Here is a 24144-nt window from a genome sequence, read left to right on the forward strand (position 1 = left end):
GGAATACATGGACCCGTCCCGGATGCCGTACTAAACCCGGACAGGATGTGGCTTTGAATTACGTTACCAAAATGTGTTAGCTAAGAACAACGACTTGTAAGCATCATGACAAAAACATGTTACCCCAAGAAAAAATAGCTTTTGTATCAAAGTAGAGGATTGTGGCGGGGATGTGGCTACGTTATGGGAAACGTTTTCGGGAGAAAGAGTCGCCCTTCTCGAGTTACAGAACAAGACCGAGCGATTCTGGTCAGTTGTTGTTGCTAGTCTGTTTCAATAGTAGGGATGCTAGCTAGCTTGCTGGCCTGGATTAACGTTAGCTAGCTGTCTGATCTACACACTAACAATGCCTGCTAGCTGACGTTAGATAGTTATCAACACCCAGGCGCGATCATGGGACAGTCACAGTTGTTAAAACTGTGACATGACGTCTCAAAGTGATCAACAGTTGCCAGCTAACTATTAGATTAGCCAGTTGTGATCGCATCAGCAGTGCCTGAGCCTGCAAATGACAGGGTGTGACAGGTCTTTATAGCTAACTAGCTAGGGACTGTAGCCAGCTAACTATTTTCATGGCAGAATTAGCTAGCTAGCTATCTACATGGTAAACAATGTTCAGAAAAGAGTGTATTGAGGTGGTGTCTGATTGTCCCGTTGTGTATGTTCAACTCTCCAGCAACTGAAACAGCAGAGAGATAAACTGAAGCATTACCAGAAGAGAGTCACCCTGCAGCTGGAGAAGGAGAGGAGTCTGGCCAAGCAGCTGCTGAAGGATGGAAAGAAAGAGTGAGACTGGATACTTCACTTGTTCAGGCGTCATCTAGGCTATAGCCAGGTCCCAGATCTGTTTGTTCTGTCTTGTTGTAATGGGGTGTTTCCAGGTGAAATGAAGACCGGCGCGGTTGTTGAAGTCACTGGGTTAATACACGTTGCAACAGGGAGACGCCTCCAGCACAGAAGCAGAGCAAAAATAACGAGCCGTTTCTGAGCAGGCCCTTACATCCATTTCTAATCACATATGTTCTCTAAACACATGACCTAAGACATAAGACAAGGCAGTGACTCACACAGTCTACAGTTACAACAATACAAACTAGTGTCCTCAGAACTGGCACCTTTAGTCTGGCTCCAACACTATCAGCACATAGAACTGGCACCTTTAGACTGGCTCCCACACTATCAGCACGTATAACTGGCACCTTTAGACTGGCTCCCACACTATCAGCACATAGAACTGGCACCTTTAGACTGGCTCCCACACTATCAGCACATAGAACTGGCACCGTTAGACTGGCTCCCACACTATCACCACATAGAACTGGCACCATTAGACTGGCTCCAACACTATCAGCACGTAGAACTGGCACCGTTAGACTGGCTCCCACACTATCAGCACGTAGAACTGGCACCTTTAGACTGGCTCCAACACTATCAGCACGTAGAACTGGCACCTTTAGACTGGCTCCAACACTATCAGCACATAGAACTGGCACCTTTAGACTGGCTCCCACACTATCAGCACATAGAACTGGCACCTTTAGACTGGCTCCAACACTATCAACACATAGAACTGGCACCGTTAGACTGGCTCCCACACTATCAGCACGTAGAACTGGCACCTTTAGACTGGCTCCCACACTATCAGCACATAGAACTGGCACCGTTAGACTGGCTCCCACACTATCAGCACGTAGAACTGGCACCTTTAGACTGGCTCCAACACTATCAGCACATAGAACTGGCACCGTTAGACTGGCTCCAACACTATCAGCACGTAGAACTGGCACCTTTAGACTGGCTCCCACACTATCAGCACATAGAACTGGCACCTTTAGACTGGCTCCCACACTATCAGCACATAGAACTGGCACCTTTAGACTGGCTCCCACACTATCAGCACATAGAACTGGCACCTTTAGACTGGCTCCAACACTATCAGCACGTAGAACTGGCACCTTTAGACTGGCTCCAACACTATCAGCACATAGAACTGGCACCGTTAGACTGGCTCCAACACTATCAGCACGTAGAACTGGCACCTTTAGACTGGCTCCAACACTATCAGCACATAGAACTGGCACCTTTAGACTGTCTCCAACACTATCAGCACATAGAACTGGCACCTTTAGACTGGCTCCCACACTATCAGCACATAGAACTGGCACCGTTAGTCTGGCTCCAACACTATCAGCACGTAGAACTGGCACCTTTAGACTGGCTCCAACACTATCAGCACGTAGAACTGGCACCGTTAGACTGGCTCCCACACTATCAGCATGTAGAACTGGCACCTTTAGACCGGCTCCAACACTATCAGCACGTAGAACTGGCATCGTTAGACTGGCTCCCACACTATCAGCTCATAGAACTGGCACCTTTGGACTGGCTCCAACACTATCAGCACGTAGAACTGGCACCTTTAGACTGGCTCCCACACTATCAGCACATAGAACTGGCACCTTTAGACTGGCTCCCACACTATCAGCACATAGAACTGGCACCTTTAGACTGGCTCCCACACTATCAGCACATAGAACTGGCACTGTTAGACTGGCTCCCACACTATCACCACATAGAACTGGCACCTTTAGACTGGCTCCCACACTATCAGCACATAGAACTGACTGGCACCTTTAGACTGGCTCCCACACTATCAGCACATAGAACTGGCACCGTTAGACTGGCTCCCACACTATCACCACATAGAACTGGCACCTTTAGACTGGCTCCCACACTATCAGCACATAGAACTGGCACCTTTAGACTGGCTCCAACACTATCAGCACATAGAACTGGCACCTTTAGACTGGCTCCCACACTATCAGCACGTATAACTGGCACCGTTAGACTGGCTCCCACACTATCAGCACGTAGAACTGGCACCGTTAGACTGGCTCCCACACTATCAGCACATAGAACTGGCACCGTTAGACTGGCTCCCACACTATCAGCACATAGAACTGGCACCGTTAGACTGGCTCCCACACTATCAGCACATAGAACTGGCACCGTTAGACTGGCTCCAACACTATCAGCACGTAGAACTGGCACCTTTAGACTGGCTCCAACACTATCAGCACATAGAACTGGCACCGTTAGACTGGCTCCCACACTATCAGCACGTAGAACTGGCCATAACATTCAACCTTGCTCAAATACAATCCGGTGTATTACAGAATGAAAAAGTAGAATACATTGTGTTAAACCACTTAACTGCATATGAACGTTATTCATCTTAAATGTCCCATTACACTAGCAAACAGCTGGGACTACGAAGCTTTATCAAGTCTAGTCAAATCACCAATGCATGTATATCACCAGAATCTGACCTTTGAATTGTGTACTGACTGAATCTGATCAATGCATGACTAGCTGCTTGATGATAAGCAAAATAAACAGTTATGTTAGGACTTGGTTTATTGTGCAGTGTGTTGTTCTTCCACTCCGTAGGAAGGCACTGGTTCTTCTCAAGAAGAAGCGTTATCAGGATCAACTGCTAGACAAGACTGAGAAGCAGATATCAAACCTGGAACGCATGGTGAGGCTGAGGCTCTTCTTGGGTCCGATGGGGACTTTTTATACAACGTAACTACATTGATGTAATGTTTTGCACAGCCAACCTCTCTTCTAAAAGGTGTCCTGGCTGGGTATATCTTGGATGTTCTGTATGGTGAACGCTATCTTACTTAACGTACTGATATGTTTTCACAGGTTCAAGACATTGAGTTTGTCCAGATCGAGATGAAAGTCATTGAGGGGCTGAAGGTTGGAAATGACTGTCTGAAGAGTATGCATGAGGTAGGGTATGGTTCGCTTCTTAGTCCACGGTTTTCTATGGGGGGAATCTGCTCTTCCTCAGAATACAAATGAATCACATGACAGAATAAGCCCACATTCACAGTCACACACTCACGTGCGGTTAGGCATGCACACACACTCACGTGCGGTTAGGCATGCACACACACTCACGTGCGGTTAGGCATGCACACACACTCACGTGCGGTTAGGCATGCACACACACTCACGTGCGGTTAGGCATGCACACACACTCACGTATGGTTAGGCATGCACACACACTCACGTGCGGTTAGGCATGCACACACACTCACGTGCGGTTAGGCATGCACACACACTCACGTATGGTTAGGCATGCACACACACTCACGTGCGGTTAGGCATGCACACACACTCACGTATGGTTAGGCATGCACACACACTCACACAGGTGTAAGACGTTCAGCTCAGTGTCCTAAGTGTTCATGAATCAACCCTCCACTGGCATGTAACCTCTTTTTTGTGATCTGCACCCCAGAAAAACAGACTGTGTGTTAACTAGCGTCACTGTGCACATTGTTTGAAGATTAAAGGATTAGGTTCCAAATCCCTGACTACAGCGAGCCTAGTGGTGTGACTGCTGCTGCGTATCCTGGGTTACACTGTCTGTCTGTCTGTCTGTCTGTCTGTCTGTCTGTCTGTCTGTCTGTCTCTCTGTCTGTCTGTCTGTCTGTCTGTCTGTCTGTCTGTCTGTCTGTCTGTCTGTCTGTCTGTCTGTCTGTCTGTCTGTCTGTCTGTCTGTCTGTCTGTCTGGCCACAACCTGCTCAGAGAATTATTCTCTTTAAGAGAGAAAATGTTTAATCTCTCTCTCTCTCTCACACACACACACACACACACACACACACACACACACACACACACACACACACACACACACACACACACACACACACACACACACAGAATAAGTAAACTAGAAGACTTTCTGCTCCTAACTTGACATTGTCCCTGTCTCGTCCTCTCAGGCCATGTCACTAGAGGACGTGGAGAGGATCATGGATGAGACCCAGGATGCTATAGAATACCAGAGGGTGAGATTCTCTGTTCCCATGGTGTCATCAATCAATTTGATATACCCCTTTTTACAGTCCTAACTCTTAATCCATCCCAAGTTCTTCAGTCTTCAGTGTGTTGCTGCCTGTTGCTGCCCAGCTGACATGCTCTGCTCTGGTTGATCCTACAGCAAATAGATGAGATGCTGTCAGGCTCCCTGACTCAGGAGGATGAGGATGCTGTGCTATCTGAGCTGGAGGCTATCACTCAGGTGTGTATCATACTGAGCTACATCAGTCTCCTCTGGCTGTTATCTGAGCTGGAGACGATCACTCAGGTGTGTATCATACTGAGCTACATCAGTCTCCTCTGGCTGTTATCTGAGCTGGAGACGATCACTCAGGTGTGTATCATACTGAGCTACATCAGTCTCCTCTGGCTGTTATCTGAGCTGGAGACGATCACTCAGGTGTGTATCATACTGAGCTACATCAGTCTCCTCTGGCTGTTACCTGAACTGGAGACGATCACTCAGGTGTGTATCATACTGAGCTACATCAGTCTCCTCTGGCTGTTATCTGAACTGGAGACGATCACTCAGGTGTGTATCATACTGAGCTACATCAGTCTCCTCTGGCTGTTATCTGAGCTGGAGGCTATCACTCAGGTGTGTATCATACTGAGCTACATCAGTCTCCTCTGGCTGTTATCTGAGCTGGAGGCTATCACTCAGGTGTGTATCATACTGAGCTGCATCAGTCTCCTCTGGCTGTTATCTGAACTGGAGACGATCACTCAGGTGTGTATCATACTGAGCTACATCAGTCTCCTCTGGCTGTTATCTGAGCTGGAGACGATCACTCAGGTGTGTATCATACTGAGCTACATCAGTCTCCTCTGGCTGTTATCTGAACTGGAGACGATCACTCAGGTGTGTATCATACTGAGCTACATCAGTCTCCTCTGGCTGTTATCTGAGCTGGAGACGATCACTCAGGTGTGTATCATACTGAGCTACATCAGTCTCCTCTGGCTGTTATCTGAACTGGAGACGATCACTCAGGTGTGTATCATACTGAGCTACATCAGTCTCCTCTGGGTATAATACCAGGAGGAAGAGGAAGAGGGTGGTGAAACAACACCTGCCATGGAGGACCAAAACACTTCTGGTTTTCTTTTCCACCTGGTAGTTAATTGCACTTGAACTGGTTTCCCAGGTCTGACCTGACCTGATCAAGTCCTGTTTAACCTGTGTAACCGTTGTCTCCCTCTACTGCTGCAGGGTGAAGATGTAGAACTTCCAGAGGTCCCCACTGAGCCTCTACCAGAGGTCCCAGAACCAGCTGAGACAGAGCCAGGTAACGGTACTGTCTACCCTGTTACATTACCTCAATTATTATGGTGGTAGTAGTAGTACTGTCTTTACCCTGTTGCACTACCTAAATCATTATGGTGGTAGTAGTAGTACTGTCTACCCTGTTACACTACCTCAATCATTATGATAGTAGTAGTACTGTCTACCCTGTTACATTACCTCAATCATTATGATGGTAGTAGTAGTACTGTCTTTACCCTGTTGCACTACCTCAATCATTATGGTGGTAGTAGTAGTACTGTCTTTACCCTGTTACATTACCTCAATCATTATGGTGGTAGTAGTACTGTCTGCCCTGTTACACTACCTCAATCATTATGATAGTAGTAGTACTGTCTACCCTGTTACATTACCTCAATCATTATGATGGTAGTAGTAGTACTGTCTTTACCCTGTTACATTACCTCAATCATTATGGTGGTAATAGTACTGTCTTTACCCTGTTGCACTACCTCAATCATTATGGTGGTAGTAGTAGTACTGTCTTTACCCTGTTACATTACCTCAATCATTATGGTGGTAGTAGTAGTACTGTCTTTACCCTGTTGCACTACCTCAATCATTATGGTGGTAGTAGTAGTACTGTCTTTACCCTGTTACATTACCTCAATCATTATGGTGGTAATAGTACTGTCTTTACCCTGTTGCACTACCTCAATCATTATGGTGGTAGTAGTAGTACTGTCTACCCTGTTACATTACCTAAATCATTATGATGGTAGTACTGTCTTTACCCTGTTGCACTACCTCAATCATTATGGTGGTAGTAGTAGTACTGTCTACCCTGTTACATTACCTCAATCATTATGATGGTAGTAGTAGTACTGTCTACCCTGTTACATTACCTCAATCATTATGATAGTAGTAGTAGTACTGTCTACCCTGTTACATTACCTCAATCATTATGGTGGTAGTAGTAGTACTGTCTACCCTGTTACATTACCTCAATCATTATGATGGTAAGTATTGACAGTCTCACAGTAAAAGCTGATCTAGGAACAGTTTGGCCTTTTTAGGTCATGTATTAATAGGATTATATGGACAGAGGGACCTGATCCTAGATCAGCACTCTTACTCTGAGACACATTGTAGATACAGTCCCTGACCATGGTTTCTTTGTTCTCAAGAGAGAAGACCAGCCAGGAACAAGGAGAACAGAGAGATGCTGGCAGCGTAGAGACAAGACTCAACAATAACAACAGTAGATGGAGCTAGTCCAACTGACTCAATAACAGTAGCAGCTGTGGATGGAGCTAGTCCAACTAACTCAATAACAGTAGCTGTGGATGGAGCTAGTCCAACTGACTCAATAACAGTAGCAGCTGTGGATGGAGCTAGTCCAACTGACTCAACAACAACAGTAGCTGTGGATGGAGCTAGTCCAACTGACTCAATAACAGTAGCAGCTGTGGATGGAGCTAGTCCAGCTGACTCAACAACAACAGTAGCTGTGGATGGAGCTAGTCCAACTGACTCAACAACAACAACAACAGTAGCTGTGGATGGAGCTAGTCCAACTGACTCAATAACAGTAGCAGCTGTGGATGGAGCTAGTCCAGCTGACTCAATAACAGTAGCAGCTGTGGATGGAGCTAGTCCAACTGACTCAACAACAACAGTAGCTGTGGATGGAGCTAGTCCAACTGACTCAATAACAACAACAACAGTAGCTGTGGATGGAGCTAGTCCAGCTGACTCAATAACAGTAGCAGCTGTGGATGGAGCTAGTCCAGCTGACTCAATAACAGTAGCAGCTGTGGATGGAGCTAGTCCAACTGACTCAACAACAACAGTAGCTGTGGATGGAGCTAGTCCAACTGACTCAATAACAACAACAACAGTAGCTGTGGATGGAGCTAGTCCAACTGACTCAATAACAACAACAGTAGCTGTGGATGGAGCTAGTCCAACTGACTCAACAACAACAACAACAGTAGCTGTGGATGGAGCTAGTCCAACTGACTCAATAACAACAACAGTAGCTGTGGATGGAGCTAGTCCAACTGACTCAATAACAACAACAACAGTAGCTGTGGATGGAGCTAGTCCAACTGACTCAACAACATCAACAGTAGCTGTGGATGGAGCTAGTCCAACTGACTCAACAACATCAACAGTAGCTGTGGATGGAGCTAGTCCAACTGACTCAACATCATCAACAGTAGCTGTGGAGGGAGCTAGTCCAACTGACTCAACAACATCCACAGTAGCTGTGGAGGGAGCTAGTCCAACTGACTCAACAACATCAACAGTAGCTGTGGATGGAGCTAGTCCAACTGACTCAACAACAGTAGCTGTGGATGGAGCTAGTCCAACTGACTCAACAACAGTAGCTGTGGATGGAGCTAGTCCAACTAACTCAACAACAGTAGCTGTGGATGGAGCTAGTCCAACTGACTCAACAACATCAACAGTAGCTGTGGAGGGAGCTAGTCCAACTGACTCAACAACATCAACAGTAGCTGTGGATGGAGCTAGTCCAACTGACTCAACAACAGTAGCTGTGGATGGAGCTAGTCCAACTGACTCAACAACAGTAGCTGTGGATGGAGCTAGTCCAACTGACTCAACAACAACAGTAGCTGTGGATGGAGCTAGTCCAACTGACTCAATAACAACAACAACAGTAGCTGTGGATGGAGCTAGTCCAACTGACTCAACAACAACAGTAGCTGTGGATGGAGCTAGTCCAACTGACTCAACAACAACAACAACAGTAGCTGTGGATGGAGCTAGTCCAACTGACTCAATAACAACAACAGTAGCTGTGGAGGGAGCTAGTCCAACTGACTCAACATCATCAACAGTAGCTGTGGATGGAGCTAGTCCAACTGACTCAACAACAGTAGCAGCTGTGGATGGAGCTAGTCCAACTAACTCAACAACATCAACAGTAGCTGTGGAGGGAGCTAGTCCAACTGACTCAACAACATCAACAGTAGCTGTGGATGGAGCTAGTCCAACTGACTCAACAACAGTAGCTGTGGATGGAGCTAGTCCAACTGACTCAACAACAGTAGCTGTGGATGGAGCTAGTCCAACTGACTCAACAACAACAGTAGCTGTGGATGGAGCTAGTCCAACTGACTCAACAACAACAGTAGCTGTGGATGGAGCTAGTCCAACTGACTCAACAACATCAACAGTAGCTGTGGATGGAGCTAGTCCAACTGACTCATAACAACAGTAGCTGTGGATGGAGTTAGTCCAACTGACTCAACAACTTCAACAGTAGCTGTGGATGGAGCTAGTCCAACTGACTCAATAACAACAGTAGCTGTGGATGGAGCTAGTCCAACTGACTCAACAACAGTAGCTGTGGATGGAGCTAGTCCAACTGACTCAACAACAACAACAGTAGCTGTGGATGGAGCTAGTCCAACTGACTCAACAACAGTAGCTGTGGATGGAGCTAGGCCAACTGACTCAACAACAGTAGCTGTGGATGGAGCTAGTCCAACTGACTCAACAACATCAACAGTAGCTGTGGAGGGAGCTAGTCCAACTGACTCAACAACATCAACAGTAGCTGTGGATGGAGCTAGTCCAACTGACTCAACAACAGTAGCTGTGGATGGAGCTAGTCCAACTGACTCAACAACAGTAGCTGTGGATGGAGCTAGTCCAACTGACTCAACAACAACAGTAGCTGTGGATGGAGCTAGTCCAACTGACTCAATAACAACAACAACAGTAGCTGTGGATGGAGCTAGTCCAACTGACTCAACAACAACAGTAGCTGTGGATGGAGCTAGTCCAACTGACTCAACAACAACAACAACAGTAGCTGTGGATGGAGCTAGTCCAACTGACTCAATAACAACAACAGTAGCTGTGGAGGGAGCTAGTCCAACTGACTCAACATCATCAACAGTAGCTGTGGAGGGAGCTAGTCCAACTGACTCAACAACATTAACAGTAGCTGTGGATGGAGCTAGTCCAACTGACTCAACAACAGTAGCAGCTGTGGATGGAGCTAGTCCAACTAACTCAACAACATCAACAGTAGCTGTGGAGGGAGCTAGTCCAACTGACTCAACAACATCAACAGTAGCTGTGGATGGAGCTAGTCCAACTGACTCAACAACAGTAGCTGTGGATGGAGCTAGTCCAACTGACTCAACAACAGTAGCTGTGGATGGAGCTAGTCCAACTGACTCAACAACAACAGTAGCTGTGGATGGAGCTAGTCCAACTGACTCAACAACAACAGTAGCTGTGGATGGAGCTAGTCCAACTGACTCAACAACATCAACAGTAGCTGTGGATGGAGCTAGTCCAACTGACTCATAACAACAGTAGCTGTGGATGGAGTTAGTCCAACTGACTCAACAACTTCAACAGTAGCTGTGGATGGAGCTAGTCCAACTGACTCAATAACAACAGTAGCTGTGGATGGAGCTAGTCCAACTGACTCAACAACAGTAGCTGTGGATGGAGCTAGTCCAACTGACTCAACAACAACAACAGTAGCTGTGGATGGAGCTAGTCAAACTGACTCAACAACAGTAGCTGTGGATGGAGCTAGTCCAACTGACTCAACAACAACAGTAGCTGTGGATGGAGCTAGTCAAACTGACTCAACAACAGTAGCTGTGGATGGAGCTAGTCCAACTAACTCAACATCAACATTAGCTGTGAATGGAGCTAGTCCAACTGACTCAACAACATCAACAGTAGCTGTGGATGGAGCTAGTCCAACTGACTCAATAACAACATCAGTAGCTGTGGATGGAGCTAGTCCAACTGACTCAACAACAACAGTAGCTGTGGATGGAGCTAGTCCAACTGACTCAACAACATCAACAGTAGCTGTGGATGGAGCTAGTCCAACTGACTCAATAACAACATCAGTAGCTGTGGATGGAGCTAGTCCAACTGACTCAATAACAGTAGCAGCTGTGGATGGAGCTAGTCCAACTGACTCAACAACAACATCAACAGTAGCTGTGGATGGAGCTAGTCCAACTGACTCAATAACAACAACAACAGTAGCTGTGGATGGAGCTAGTCCAACTGACTCAACAACATCAACAGTAGCTGTGGATGGAGCTAGTCATCATGCTGGTCTCTCACTGCATGGAGGAGCAGAATCCATCCAGACTCACTCTGCTGGTCTGTCCAGTCCCTGATCCCTCTCTGTCTCATAGAATGGAGTGCAGGTACGCCAGAAGTACACATTCCTCTTCGTAAAAACTTTATTGTCCCAACGTTGGACAATATGATATGTAGCAAAAACAGGAACAAATGTGTACAAGCAGACACACACACCCCCCGAGGCCTAGGAGAACACTTGTGCTGAAGTCTCCTCTGGTCACTCTCTTTCTAATGATGAATTAAACACTGAAGGGAAAATGATTGCCGTCTCAGTATATGGTTTGGATTGAATGGTAGCATGTTGTCACTGTACAAATTCCTTTATAATTCACACGACTGAAAAATGAAGTTAGACGTAACCGAAGATAGATGTCATTTTAAAACCATTGTTTTCCGTAATTAAAAGGCAGATCTGTGGCTTACAGACAACTCTGTGTCTTGGTCTTTTCACCTCATCTCCTATTGTACTCTGCTAGGTCAATAACAAGTTAAACACAGCACAACTAATTACACTATATGTCCACATTTTACTATTCATGTATCAGAAACACTATTTTAATTATTTTAAAGTCATATTTGATGGTTGTTTTTTAGCAACATGATCTCTTTTCATAGATGCTCACTGAAGACCATATTCAGTTTGTAGTATATAATCTCACCACAAGGTGGCACTAGACACCAGTGAGAGAGTTCTCGGAACCAGTTTAGAGACGTGTAAGTGTTATTGGCAAAGAAAAGAGAGGCCCAATCCAAATCAACCCCTAGAACCTATTCAGAGAGGATTTGATTGGTATAAGCAGTATGGTGAAACTTTCCCCTAGGTCAGGGGTAGGCAGCCCTGTTCCTGGAGAGTCGCAGGATTGTGCTTTAAACCAACCTGGAAGACCAGGTGTGTTGAATTTGAGTAATTCGCTGAACTGATCAATTAGCTCAGTTGGTCAGATCAGTGATTGACTAAATTCAACACACCTGGTCTTCCAGGTCGGTTAAAGCAAAATACTGCATACCTCTCCATACTCTCCAGGAACAGGGTTGCCTACCCTTGACCTAGCCTATCAGAGGGCAAGTTGGAGCTATTACCATATTGCTCCACTCTAGGGGTCAGTTTGGGATTGGGCCGTGATGTGTGAGATGTTGTATCCAGGTGAGAAAGCCACTGCATTGTTTACAGCCAGGACTACACTAAAGAGAACACTTTGGATGAACAATGAGCTAACACCAATTCTCCATTCTGTGTGAACAATATCACCCACGGACGGTGCTATGGAAAACAATTAGTTTGCCCCCATGGGTTTCCTACCTTACATAATGCTATTGTTTACAGCCCTCAAACTTAACTCAGGACCTTGAAACCAGTTCCACTGCATTTTTTACATTGTTCCCCTCTAATCAGGGACTGACTTAGACCTGGGACACCCAAGTGGGTACAATTTAATTATCAGGTGGAACAGAAAACCAGCTGGCTCTGGACCTCATAGGGTAAGAGTTGTATACCCCTGGTATAGGGTACAATAAAGTTTTCTATTGAAATATGTTTATGCAGATGATTGTATATCATTATTGTAGTGCATGTTTACATGACCAGATAAGGTATTGTTGCTGTATTTAAAGAGGATACAATATGTTGGACCTGTCTGACAGTCAAACATTGGAACATGAAGCTATGATGTCATTGTGTGGGTTAGTAGAACTGTTCCCACAACAGTCCACTTACTAGCCTAGTCATGGTGAGGACAGGAGTATTGGCACTGGCATCTCTCTCCCACTCTCTGGCTGCCTACCTGTCTCCCTCTCTGAGCAGTATACCACAGCTCTGACTACCTGTCTCCCTCTCTGAGCAGTGTACCACAGCTCTGACTACCTGTCTCCCTCTCTGAGCAGTATACCACAGCTCGCTGAATACCTGTCTCCCTCTCTGAGCAGTATACCACAGCTCGCTGAATACCTGTCTCCCTCTCTGAGCAGTATACCACAGCTCGCTGAATACCTGTCTCCCTCTCTGAGCAGTATACCACAGCTCTGACTACCTGTCTCCCTCTCTGAGCAGTATACCACAGCTCTCTGACTACCTGTCTCCCTCTCTGAGCAGTATACCACAGCTCTCTGCCTACCTGTCTCCCTCTCTGAGCAGTATACCACAGCTCTGACTACCTGTCTCCCTCTCTGAGCAGTATACCACAGCTCTGACTACCTGTCTCCCTCTCTGAGCAGTATACCACAGCTCTCTGCCTACCTGTCTCCCTCTCTGAGCAGTATACCACAGCTCTGACTACCTGTCTCCCTCTCTGAGCAGTATACCACAGCTCTCTGCCTACCTGTCTCCCTCTCTGAGCAGTATACCACAGCTCTGACTACCTGTCTCCCTCTCTGAGCAGTATACCACAGCTCTCTGCCTACCTGTCTCCCTCTCTGAGCAGTATACCACAGCTCTGCCTACCTGTCTCCCTCTCTGAGCAGTATACCACAGCTCTGACTACCTGTCTCCCTCTCTGAGCAGTATACCACAGCTCTGACTACCTGTCTCCCTCTCTGAGCAGTATACCACAGCTCTCTGCCTACCTGTCTTCCTCTGAGCAGTATACCACAGCTCTGACTACCTGTCTCCCTCTCTGAGCAGTATACCACAGCTCTCTGCCTGCCTGTCTCCCTCTCTGAGCAGTATACCACAGCTCTGACTGCCTGTCTCCCTCTCTGAGCAGTATACCACAGCTCTGACTACCTGTCTCCCTCTCTGAGCAGTATACCACAGCTCTGCCTACCTGTCTTCCTCTCTGAGCAGTATACCACAGCTCTGCCTACCTGTCCCTCTCTGAGCAGTATACCACAGCTCTCTGCCTGCCTGTCTCTCTCTGAGCAGTATACCACAGCTCTGACTACCTGTCTCCCTCTCTGAGCAGTATACCACAGCTCTGACTACCTGTCTCCCTCTCTGAGCAGTATACCACAGCTCTGACTACCTGTCTCCCTCTCTGAGCAGTATACCACAGCTCTCTGCCTACCTGTCTCCCTCTCTGAGCAGTATACCACAGCTCTGCCTACCTGTCTCCCTCTCTGAGCAGTATACCACAGCTCTGACTACCTGTCTCCCTCTCTGAGCAGTATACCACAGCTCTGACTACCTGTCTCCCTCTCTGAGCAGTATACCACAGCTCTCTGACTACCTGTCTCCCTCTCTGAGCAGTATACCACAGCTCTCTGCCTACCTGTCTCCCTCTCTGAGCAGTATACCACAGCTCTGCCTACCTGTCTCCCTCTCTGAGCAGTATACCACAGCTCTGACTACCTGTCTCCCTCTCTGAGCAGTATACCACAGCTCTGACTACCTGTCTCCCTCTCTGAGCAGTATACCACAGCTCTGACTACCTGTCTCCCTCTCTGAGCAGTATACCACAGCTCTGACTACCTGTCTCCCTCTCTGAGCAGTATACCACAGCTCTGACTACATGTCTCCCTCTCTGAGCAGTATACCACAGCTCTCTGCCTGTCTCCCTCTCTGAGCAGTATACCACAGCTCTCTGACTACCTGTCTCCCTCTCTGAGCAGTATACCACAGCTCTGCCTGCCTGTCTCTCTCTGAGCAGTATACCACAGCTCTCTGCCTGCCTGTCTCTCTCTGAGCAGTATACCACAGCTCTCTGCCTGGCTGGCTGGAGCCCAAGTCAGATGTGGACTGGATTCCACCCACAAGGCTTCGGCCCACACCGCTGCTGCCCTGAAGCCAGAACTACAGACCTCCTACTGCTGGTGACTAGCTGATCAGGAACAGGAAGTCTGGTTCCCTGAAGCCAGAACTACAGACCTCCTACTGCTGGTGACTAGCTGATCAGGAACAGGAAGTCTGGTTCCCTGAAGCCAGAACTACAGACCTCCTACTGCTGGTGACTAGCTGATCAGGAACAGGAAGTCTGGTTCACATGCCTGTGAAAGGTTGTCTTGTAATGTTGTGGACATCTTCCTTCATAAACTATGCTGGCTCCTTGTAGAATGGATCATCTCTCCATGTAAAAAACCTAGTAGCCATAAGGGTGGGTGTGTTCTACACAGCAGTGTCCTCCACTGAATACGTCACATTATGAGACTTCTAGGACACTTCATGAAAACATTCCCTGGTGTTATTTTCCAGCAGCAACTGACCATTTCAATTATACTTCCCCTGTGAGAAGAAGGGGAAGTATAATTGTGTCCTTCACCAGGCCTTTGTTCAGTTTCATACAGTCTGAATTGGTGTTACATGATTTGTAGGATTGGTATGTGAGGCTATTGATTTTGTTTGGTAACAAATATTTCCATGATGATAGTGATTTTAAAAAAAATAAGGTAATCATCATTCTTTGTTTTAAATATTTTTGTGATGTTTAATTTCACTATATCACTTGAAGTGTAGATGCAGTCATACAGCCCCTGTAGAAAGTCTACAGCCCCTTGGATTTATTCACATTTCAATGTGTTCAAGTGGGATTAAAAATGATACTTTTTTGTTTTATTTCAGCAAGCTACACAAAAAAAATGTTAAAGATGAATGAAAAATAAAACATATTGATTAGATAAAATGCCATCTACACACAATACAACATAATAAAGTGAAAACATGTTTGTAGAACATTTAGTAAATTTATTGAAAATGAAATACAGACATATGGAAATATTTGCCATGTGTTTTGCAGTATTACTTTAGTGTCTTATTGCATACAAGATGCATGTTCTGGAATATTTGTATTCCTGTATATTTTGTATTCTTCTTTTCACTCTGTCAATTGAGGATTGTGGAGTCACTACAATGTTGTTGGTCCATCCTCAGTTGTCTTCCATCACAGCCACTGAACTCTGTAACTGTTTTAAAATCACCAACAGCCGCATGGTGACATCCCTAAGCAGTTTTCTTCCTGTCCTGCAGCTCAGTTCTCAAAGGAGGACTGCATCTTTGATGTCTGGATGGTTTAATACATCATCCACAGCATAGTTATTAGCTTGACCATGCTTAAAGAGATATCCAAAGTCTGATTTGTTACCCATCTACCAATCAATCACTGCCCTTCTTTGAGGCTTTCGAAAAGCCCCCTGGTCTTTGTAGTTGAATCTGTGCTTGAAATGTAATACTTGACTGAGGGAACTTCCAGATGTGTGTAAGGGGGACAGAGGAAGGGTTAGTCAATCATAAATCATGTCAAGCCCTATTATTTCACACAGAGGGAATCCATATCATTTATAATTGAGTAAAAAAACAAACATGAAATCAAAAAACAAACATGAAATCTATTTTAATCCCACATTTTAATGCAACAAAATTTGAAAAAAGTTCAAGGGGATGTAGACTTTCTATAGGCACTGTATATATTTATGAAATATAAAGCTTTATAGAACTATAATAAATCCTTGCCACCGTGCTTCTGCAACGCTTGCTGTTTGGGGTTTTAGGCTGGGTTTCTGTGTAAGCACTTTATAAATGCATTTGGCGTTATAAATACATTTTATTTGAAATCAATGTCAGAAATTCAAATGAATAATGCAACTAGTTTAACATATTTGGGCAGAGAGAGAAGGGGGGAGAAAGAGCGGGGAGAGGCGGTGTTTCAGAGAAGGCGGGTGGTGCTCTTGTAATTGGAAAAGCTCCGCGATGTGACAAGACGCTTTGGCGAACACCGCAGAGATTGAGTGCGTGAGAGGGATTTGAGTGGGTGCAACCGACCTAGAGAATCTTCCGTTTACTGTCTTTCTTTTAGCCACACGTACCTTCGCGGTCAATCGCATCACATCTTCTCTTCGTTTAGGCTACTCTCTCTACCCATTCGGCGTATTTCACTCGGATAACTTCTCTCTAAAGGAAAATACTGTTTATGGTTTTGACCGAAGATTTCAAGATGTCTCGCACCGACGAGGTTCACCGCATAACGGAGAATGTCTACAAGGTAAGCTTCTACAACTATAAAAAGTTTGATGCCACAGGTTATTGACAGACGATATAGGCCTACTCATAATATAAGTTATGTAAATATTTTGGAATGTGTTTTTATTAGTGATTTAATAGCATTTTTGCCACCCCCCCACCATTCGGTGCGCATCTTGAACGTCGATTAGAATCTCTATTCACTCGAAGAGAATTCCCGAGGGAACATTCGAAGCTCTTTATTGAAAGTCTCCCTGTTCAATTATATTGGCCTACTTTTCTGAATAAATGTACTTTTCAAAATTACGACCTACCTCCCTAATGACATTCTGTGAGTTATTATATGTATTTTACAGTCAATAGCAACGCGTAGCTTTCATTTTGTTGCCGCCCGTGGGTCATCAGGTAGGACTACATTTCTACAGGAAAATCAGCGCTCCTCGGCGCAGCCGCACAATGTAGGCTACACGCCACTGTTCAGACATGTCATACTGCGCTATGCTTCTGCCATAATAGCTAGATCATGTTTGTAATACGTTCAGGCTCCATATTATGTTGATGTGAGAGATAGTGAACATGTAATGGACCGGCTACATATGACACACACACCGTGGCACAGTCACATTTAATCAATAGATTCATTACACATTAACTTCTTTCAATGTATTTCATGTTGGCACCCTACTGTGTCCACTAGAACAGGGTGTGTGTGTGTGAGGGAGACATTCCTACACATTTGTGTTTGGTTGACAGGGCAGGAAGGAGGAGGAGGTAGAGGTAGGGCAGCTAGCAGGCTGTGTTGTAACAGGTACTTCAAACATTGGCCCTGGGGATTTCAACATCACAAAACCTGTTCAGCAGAAATAATCCTGGAGCCTCTGTCTTAGATTCATATTGGGAAGAGCTTCTTTCCAGGCGTTCATGTTCCATGGATGACCTAAGAGAACAGCCGACCAACTGATCCACTAGGACAGCTAGATCTGTGTATTACTAGCTAGTTCAGGGTTTCTCAGTCGCTCCTGGGGCTTTACATTCTAGCCACCGTGCTTCTACATCTGCATTACTTGCTGTTTGGGGGTTTAAGCTGGGTTTCTGTACATGCACATTGTGACATCTGCTGATGTAAAAATGGCTTTATAAATACATTTTGATTTGAAATCAAAGTCAGAAATTCAAAAGAATAATGTAACTAGTTTAACATACTTGGGCGGAGAGAAAGAGCGGGGAGAGGCGGTGTCAGAGAAGGGGAGAGAGAGAGCGGGGAGAGGCGGTTCAGAGAAGCGGGGAGAGGTGGTGTTTCAGAGAAGGGGAGAGAAAGAGTGGGGAGAGGCAGTGTTTCAGAGAAGGGGAGAGAGAGCGGGGAGAGGTGGTGTTTCAGAGAAGGGGAGAGAAAGAGCGGGGAGAGGTGGTGTTTCAGAGAAGGGGAGAGAAAGAGCGGGGAGAGGCGGTGTTTCAGAGAAGGGGAGAGAGAGAGCGGGGAGAGGTGGTGTTTCAGAGAAGGGGAGAGAAAGAGCGGGGAGAGGTGGTGTTTCAGAGAAGGGGAGAGAGAGAGCGGGGAGAGGTGGTGTTTCAGAGAAGCGGGGAGAGGCGGTGTTTCAGAGAGGCGGTGTTTCAGAGAAGCGGGGAGAGGCGGTGTTTCAGAGAAGGGGAGAGAGAGAGCGGGGAGAGGCGGTGTTTCAGAGAGAGAGAGCGGGGAGAGGCGGTGTTTCAGAGAAGGGGAGAGAGAGAGCGGGGAGAGGTGGTGTTTCAGAGAAGGGGAGAGAAAGAGCGGGGAGAGGTGGTGTTTCAGAGAAGGGGAGAGAAAGAGCGGGGAGAGGTGGTGTTTCAGAGAAGGGGAGAGAGAGAGCGGGGAGAGGTGGTGTTTCAGAGAAGCGGGGAGAGGCGGTGTTTCAGAGAAGCGGGGAGAGGCGGTGTTTCAGAGAAGGGGAGAGAGAGAGCGGGGAGAGGTGGTGTTTCAGAGAAGGGGAGAGAGAGAGCGGGGAGAGGCGGTGTTTCAGAGAAGGGGAGAGAGAGAGCGGGGAGAGGTGGTGTTTCAGAGAAGGGGAGAGAGAGAGAGAGCGGGGAGAGGCGGTGTTTCAGAGAAGGGGGAGAGAGAGAGAGCGGGGAGAGGCGGTGTTTCAGAGAAGGGGGGTGTCCTGGGCCCCCTGGGTGCACTGTTTCCCCCTAGCACTACACAGCTGATTCAAATCATCAACTCTTCATCAAGCTTTGAATATTTGAGTCGCTGTGTAGTGCTAGGGCAAAAAACAACATGTTAACCGGGGGCAGGACCACGTTTGGGAAACCCTGAACTAGTTGACACCTGAAGGCTGAGATTTCAGATGGGAACAGAACCTTCCTTTTACACTGCATAGCCTAGAGCCCTAGGCCTATAGGAAACGAACTAGCTTACAGAATATGGAAGGGCCTGGAGGTTTGGACCTGAAACAATGTATTTTGTTGTAGTGGGGGGTCTGCATATATAAGCCTACAGAAATACCTGGACTAAAACACTCAGTTCAGTTGTAACCATTTTAAAATATGCTAAGGGTCTCAACTATCACATGTTGGCTGGCCATAGGGCTCATGTTGACTTCCTAGCGCTTGGCTACCGGGCATGAACCTTTTTAATGAAACACCTGGTGCATGGTTGTTGTGGAATGCTAACATAACTCTCTGGTTATGAGGGCACTAAGAACTTCCTGTTACACATGGAATCACATCACTATGATTCTACACACACAGCCTCCATGTCCTCCTCTCAGCTTTTCAAGGTGGAGAGACCATGGCAGTGTTAGTAGGGCCCACCGTAGAAAAAGGTTTGGCAAAAGAAACCAAATCTTTGTTCTTATTGGTTATTGTTCAGTTTCTACCATCTATAATTCAAAATCCTTCAAACCGTTTTCTCCCTACTGAACACCACCCAAACCCCAACATCCAACTAACCACCCATTTGCCCTGTTCACTGCAGTGCTCCGACTCCCCTCTCCTCTCGCCTTCGCCAGGCACAGTTCTACTCTGAAAGAAGGACGTGTAGGATCCCAGAATAGGGCTGAGGGGAGCTGAGGTCTCTTGCTGTTCTTTTGGGAATCTGTCAGACGTCAGAAAGGAGGCCAGAGGATGAGAGGGAGATGCTTCTTTTAGAGACCCTGAAGGAGGGAGGGAAGTGTTTCTTTTAGAGACCCTGAAGGAGGGAGGGAAGTGTTTCTTTTAGAGACCCTGAAGGAGGGAGGGAAGTGTTTCTTTTAGAGACCCTGAAGGAGGGAGGGAAGTGTTTCTTTTAGAGACTCTGAAGGAGGGAGGGAAGTGTTTCTTTTAGAGACCCTGAAGGAGGGAGGGAAGTGTTTCTTTTAGAGACCCTGAAGGAGGGAGGGAAGTGTTTCTTTTAGAGACTCTGAAGGAGGGAGGGAAGTGTTTCTTTTAGAGACCCTGAAGGAGGGAGGGAAGTGTTTCTTTTAGAGACCCTGAAGGAGGGAGGGAAGTGTTTCTTTTAGAGACCCTGAAGGAGGGAGGGAAGTGTTTCTTTTAGATACTCTGAAGGAGGGAGGGAAGTGTTTCTTTTAGAGACCCTGAAGGAGGGAGGGAAGTGTTTCTTTTAGAGACCCTGAAGGAGGGAGGGAAGTGTTTCTTTTAGAGACCCTGAAGGAGGGAGGGAAGTGTTTCTTTTAGAGACTCTGAAGGAGGGAGGGAAGTGTTTCTTTTAGAGACCCTGAAGGAGGGAGGGAAGTGTTTCTTTTAGAGACCCTGAAGGAGGGAGGGAAGTGTTTCCTTTAGAGACCCTGAAGGAGGGAGGGAAGTGTTTCTTTTAGAGACCCTGAAGGAGGGAGGGAAGTGTTTCTTTAGAGACCCTGAAGGAGGGAGGGAAGTGTTTCTTTTAGAGACCCTGAAGGAGGGAGGGAAGTGTTTCTTTAGAGACCCTGAAGGAGGGAGGGAAGTGTTTCTTTTAGAGACCCTGAAGGAGGGAGGGAAGTGTTTGTTCTCTGGATGGAGACAGCTGATACTGTTTCTCTATAAATGCACTTTGATGAATCATTAGTCCTCCAGTGTTGATAATGATTCCTCCTGGCCCTGTGTAGTAGTAGTGGCCCTGTGTAGTAGTAGTGGCCCTGTGTAGTAGTAGTAGTGGCCCTGTGTAGTAGTAGTGGCCCTGTGTAGTAGTAGTGGCCCTGTGTAGTAGTAGTAGTGGCCCTGTGTAGTAGTAGTAGTGGCCCTGTGTAGTAGTGGCCCTGTGTAGTAGTAGTAGTGGCCCTGTGTAGTAGTAGTAGTGGCCCTGTGTAGTAGTAGTAGTGGCCCTGTGTAGTAGTAGTAGTGGCCCTGTGTAGTAGTAGTAGTGACCCTGTGTAGTAGTAGTAGTGACCCTGTGTAGTAGTAGTAGTGACCCTGTGTAGTAGTAGTAGTGACCCTGTGTAGTAGTAGTAGTGGCCCTGTGTAGTAGTGGCCCTGTGTAGTAGTGGCCCTGTGTAGTAGTAGTAGTGGCCCTGTGTAGTAGTAGTAGTGGCCCTGTGTAGTAGTAGTAGTGGCCCTGTGTAGTAGTAGTGGCCCTGTGTAGTAGTGGCCCTGTGTAGTAGTAGTAGTGGCCCTGTGTAGTAGTAGTAGTGACCCTGTGTAGTAGTAGTAGTGACCCTGTGTAGTAGTAGTAGTGACCCTGTGTAGTAGTAGTAGTGGCCCTGTGTAGTAGTAGTGGCCCTGTGTAGTAGTAGTAGTGACCCTGTGTAGTAGTAGTAGTGACCCTGTGTAGTAGTAGTAGTGACCCTGTGTAGTAGTAGTAGTGGCCCTGTGTAGTAGTAGTGGCCCTGTGTAGTAGTAGTAGTAGTGACCCTGTGTAGTAGTATTAGTGACCCTGTGTAGTAGTAGTAGTGGCCCTGTGTAGTAGTAGTAGTGGCCCTGTGTAGTAGTAGTGGCCCTGTGTAGTAGTAGTGGCCCTGTGTAGTAGTAGTAGTGACCCTGTGTAGTAGTAGTAGTGACCCTGTGTAGTAGTAGTAGTGGCCCTGTGTAGTAGTAGTAGTGGCCCTGTGTAGTAGTAGTAGTGACCCTGTGTAGTAGTAGTAGTGACCCTGTGTAGTAGTAGTAGTGGCCCTGTGTAGTAGTAGTGGCCCTGTGTAGTAGTGGCCCTGTGTAGTAGTAGTAGTAGTGACCCTGTGTAGTAGTAGTAGTGACCCTGTGTAGTAGTAGTAGTGACCCTGTGTAGTAGTAGTAGTGGCCCTGTGTAGTAGTAGTAGTGGCCCTGTGTAGTAGTAGTAGTGGCCCTGTGTAGTAGTAGTAGTGGCCCTGTGTAGTAGTAGTAGTGACCCTGTGTAGTAGTAGTAGTGGCCCTGTGTAGTAGTGGCCCTGTGTAGTAGTAGTAGTGGCCCTGTGTAGTAGTAGTAGTGGCCCTGTGTAGTAGTAGTAGTAGTGGCCCTGTGTAGTAGTAGTGGCCCTGTGTAGTATTAGTGGCCCTGTGTAGTAGTAGTGGCCCTGTGTAGTAGTAGTAGTGGCCCTGTGTAGTAGTGGCCCTGTGTAGTAGTGTCCCTGTGTAGTAGTAGTAGTGGCCCTGTGTAGTAGTAGTAGTGACCCTGTGTAGTAGTAGTAGTGGCCCTGTGTAGTAGTAGTGGCCCTGTGTAGTAGTAGTAGTAGTAGTGGCCCTGTGTAGTAGTAGTGGCCCTGTGTAGTAGTAGTAGTGGCCCTGTGTAGTAGTAGTAGTAGTGGCCCTGTGTAGTAGTAGTAGTAGTAGTGGCCCTGTGTAGTAGTAGTAGTAGTGGCCCTGTGTAGTAGTAGTAGTGGCCCTGTGTAGTAGTAGTAGTGGCCCTGTGTAGTAGTAGTAGTGACCCTGTGTAGTAGTAGTGACCCTGTGTAGTAGTAGTGGCCCTGTGTAGTAGTGGCCCTGTGTAGTAGTAGTAGTGGCCCTGTGTAGTAGTAGTAGTGACCCTGTGTAGTAGTAGTAGTGACCCTGTGTAGTAGTAGTAGTGGCCCTGTGTAGTAGTAGTAGTGGCCCTGTGTAGTAGTAGTAGTGGCCCTGTGTAGTAGTAGTAGTAGTGGCCCTGTGTAGTAGTGGCCCTGTGTAGTAGTGGCCCTGTGTAGTAGTGGCCCTGTGTAGTAGGTATCTGGCCCTGTGTAGTAGGTATCTGGCCCTGTGTTTTAGTAGGTATCTGGCCCTGTGTTTTAGTAGTTATCTGTACCTGTGTTTTAGTAGTTATCTGGCCCTGTGTTTTAGTAGTTATCTGGCCCTGTGTTTTAGTAGTTATCTGGCCCTGTGTTTTAGTAGTTATCTGGCCCTGTGTTTTAGTAGTTATCTGGCCCTGTGTTTTAGTAGGTATCTGGCCCTGTGTTTTAGTAGTTATCTGTACCTGTGTTTTAGTGGCCCTGTGTTTTAGTGGTTATCTGGCCCTGTGTTTTAGTAGTTATCTGGCCCTGTGTTTTAGTAGTTATCTGGCCCTGTGTAGTAGTAGGTATCTGGCCCTGTGTAGTAGTAGGTATCTGGCCCTGTGTAGTAGTAGGTATCTGGCCCTGTGTAGTAGTAGGTATCTGGCCCTGTGTAGTAGTAGGTATCTGGCCCTGTGTCGTAGTAGGTATCTGGCCCTGTGTCGTAGTAGGTATCTGGCCCTGTGTCGTAGTAGTTATCTGGCCCTGTGTCGTAGTAGGTATCTGGCCCTGTGTCGTAGTAGTAGGTATCTGGCCCTGTGTCGTAGTAGTTATCTGGCCCTGTGTCGTAGTAGTTATCTGGCCCTGTGTAGTAGTAGTAGTAGTAGTAGGTATCTGGCCCTGTGTAGTAGTAGTAGTAGGTATCTGGCCCTGTGTAGTAGTAGTAGTAGTAGGTATCTGGCCCTGTGTAGTAGTAGTAGTAGTAGTCATCTGGCCCTGTGTAGGTGTAGTAGGTATCTGGCCCTGTGTTGTAGTTGCAGTAGGTATCTGGCCCTGTGTTGTAGTTGCAGTAGGTATCTGGCCCTGTGTTGTAGTTGCAGTAGGTATATAGGTATATTTCACGGTAAAGTCTACACTTGTTGT

General features: G+C 46.6%; 2 protein-coding genes across 7 annotated transcripts in view; both read left to right on the forward strand.

The window, feature by feature from the left end:
* Positions 1-15616, forward strand: LOC139570917 (charged multivesicular body protein 6-like). 3 transcript variants are annotated; one of them, XM_071393252.1, is made up of 8 exons: positions 1-249; positions 677-786; positions 3451-3538; positions 3712-3798; positions 4801-4866; positions 5019-5099; positions 6111-6186; positions 14922-15616. In XM_071393252.1, the coding sequence occupies exons 1-8, from the start codon at positions 184-186 to the stop codon at positions 15014-15016; spliced, it is 669 nt and encodes a 222-aa protein (XP_071249353.1). In that variant the 5' UTR covers positions 1-183; the 3' UTR covers positions 15017-15616. The 3 variants fall into 3 exon arrangements, with proteins under 3 accessions (XP_071249353.1, XP_071249361.1, XP_071249367.1); XM_071393260.1 differs by lacking the exon at positions 14922-15616 and adding an exon at positions 7331-7524 and having other exon boundaries at positions 3-249; positions 6111-6192; XM_071393266.1 differs by lacking the exon at positions 14922-15616 and adding an exon at positions 7331-7524 and having other exon boundaries at positions 5-249.
* Positions 15617-16886: 1270 nt separating this feature from the next.
* The window catches only part of LOC139570932 (BAR/IMD domain-containing adapter protein 2-like), a 174740-nt gene continuing 167482 nt past the window's right edge, over positions 16887-24144 (forward strand). For 3 of the 4 annotated variants that reach the window (XM_071393289.1, XM_071393295.1, XM_071393280.1), the window contains exon 1: positions 16887-17206. In XM_071393289.1, coding sequence (XP_071249390.1) covers positions 17135-17206 — 72 coding nt within the window. In that variant the 5' untranslated portion in view covers positions 16887-17134. The remainder of the gene's footprint in view (positions 17207-24144) is intronic. The other variant, XM_071393304.1, reaches the window with a different exon arrangement.

Source organism: Salvelinus alpinus, chromosome 1 (assembly GCF_045679555.1).
Source record: "Salvelinus alpinus chromosome 1, SLU_Salpinus.1, whole genome shotgun sequence".
Classification (NCBI taxonomy): domain Eukaryota; kingdom Metazoa; phylum Chordata; class Actinopteri; order Salmoniformes; family Salmonidae; genus Salvelinus; species Salvelinus alpinus.

Coding starts and splice junctions, on each gene's coding strand:
- LOC139570917 (XM_071393252.1), top strand. CDS start 184: ATGGGAAACGTTTTCGGGAGAAAGAGTCGCCCTTCTCGAGTTACAGAA. Junction 250..676: donor AACAAGACCGAGCGATTCTG/GTCAGTTGTTGT, acceptor TCAACTCTCCAG/CAACTGAAACAGCAGAGAGA. Junction 3,539..3,711: donor TATCAAACCTGGAACGCATG/GTGAGGCTGAGG, acceptor ATGTTTTCACAG/GTTCAAGACATTGAGTTTGT.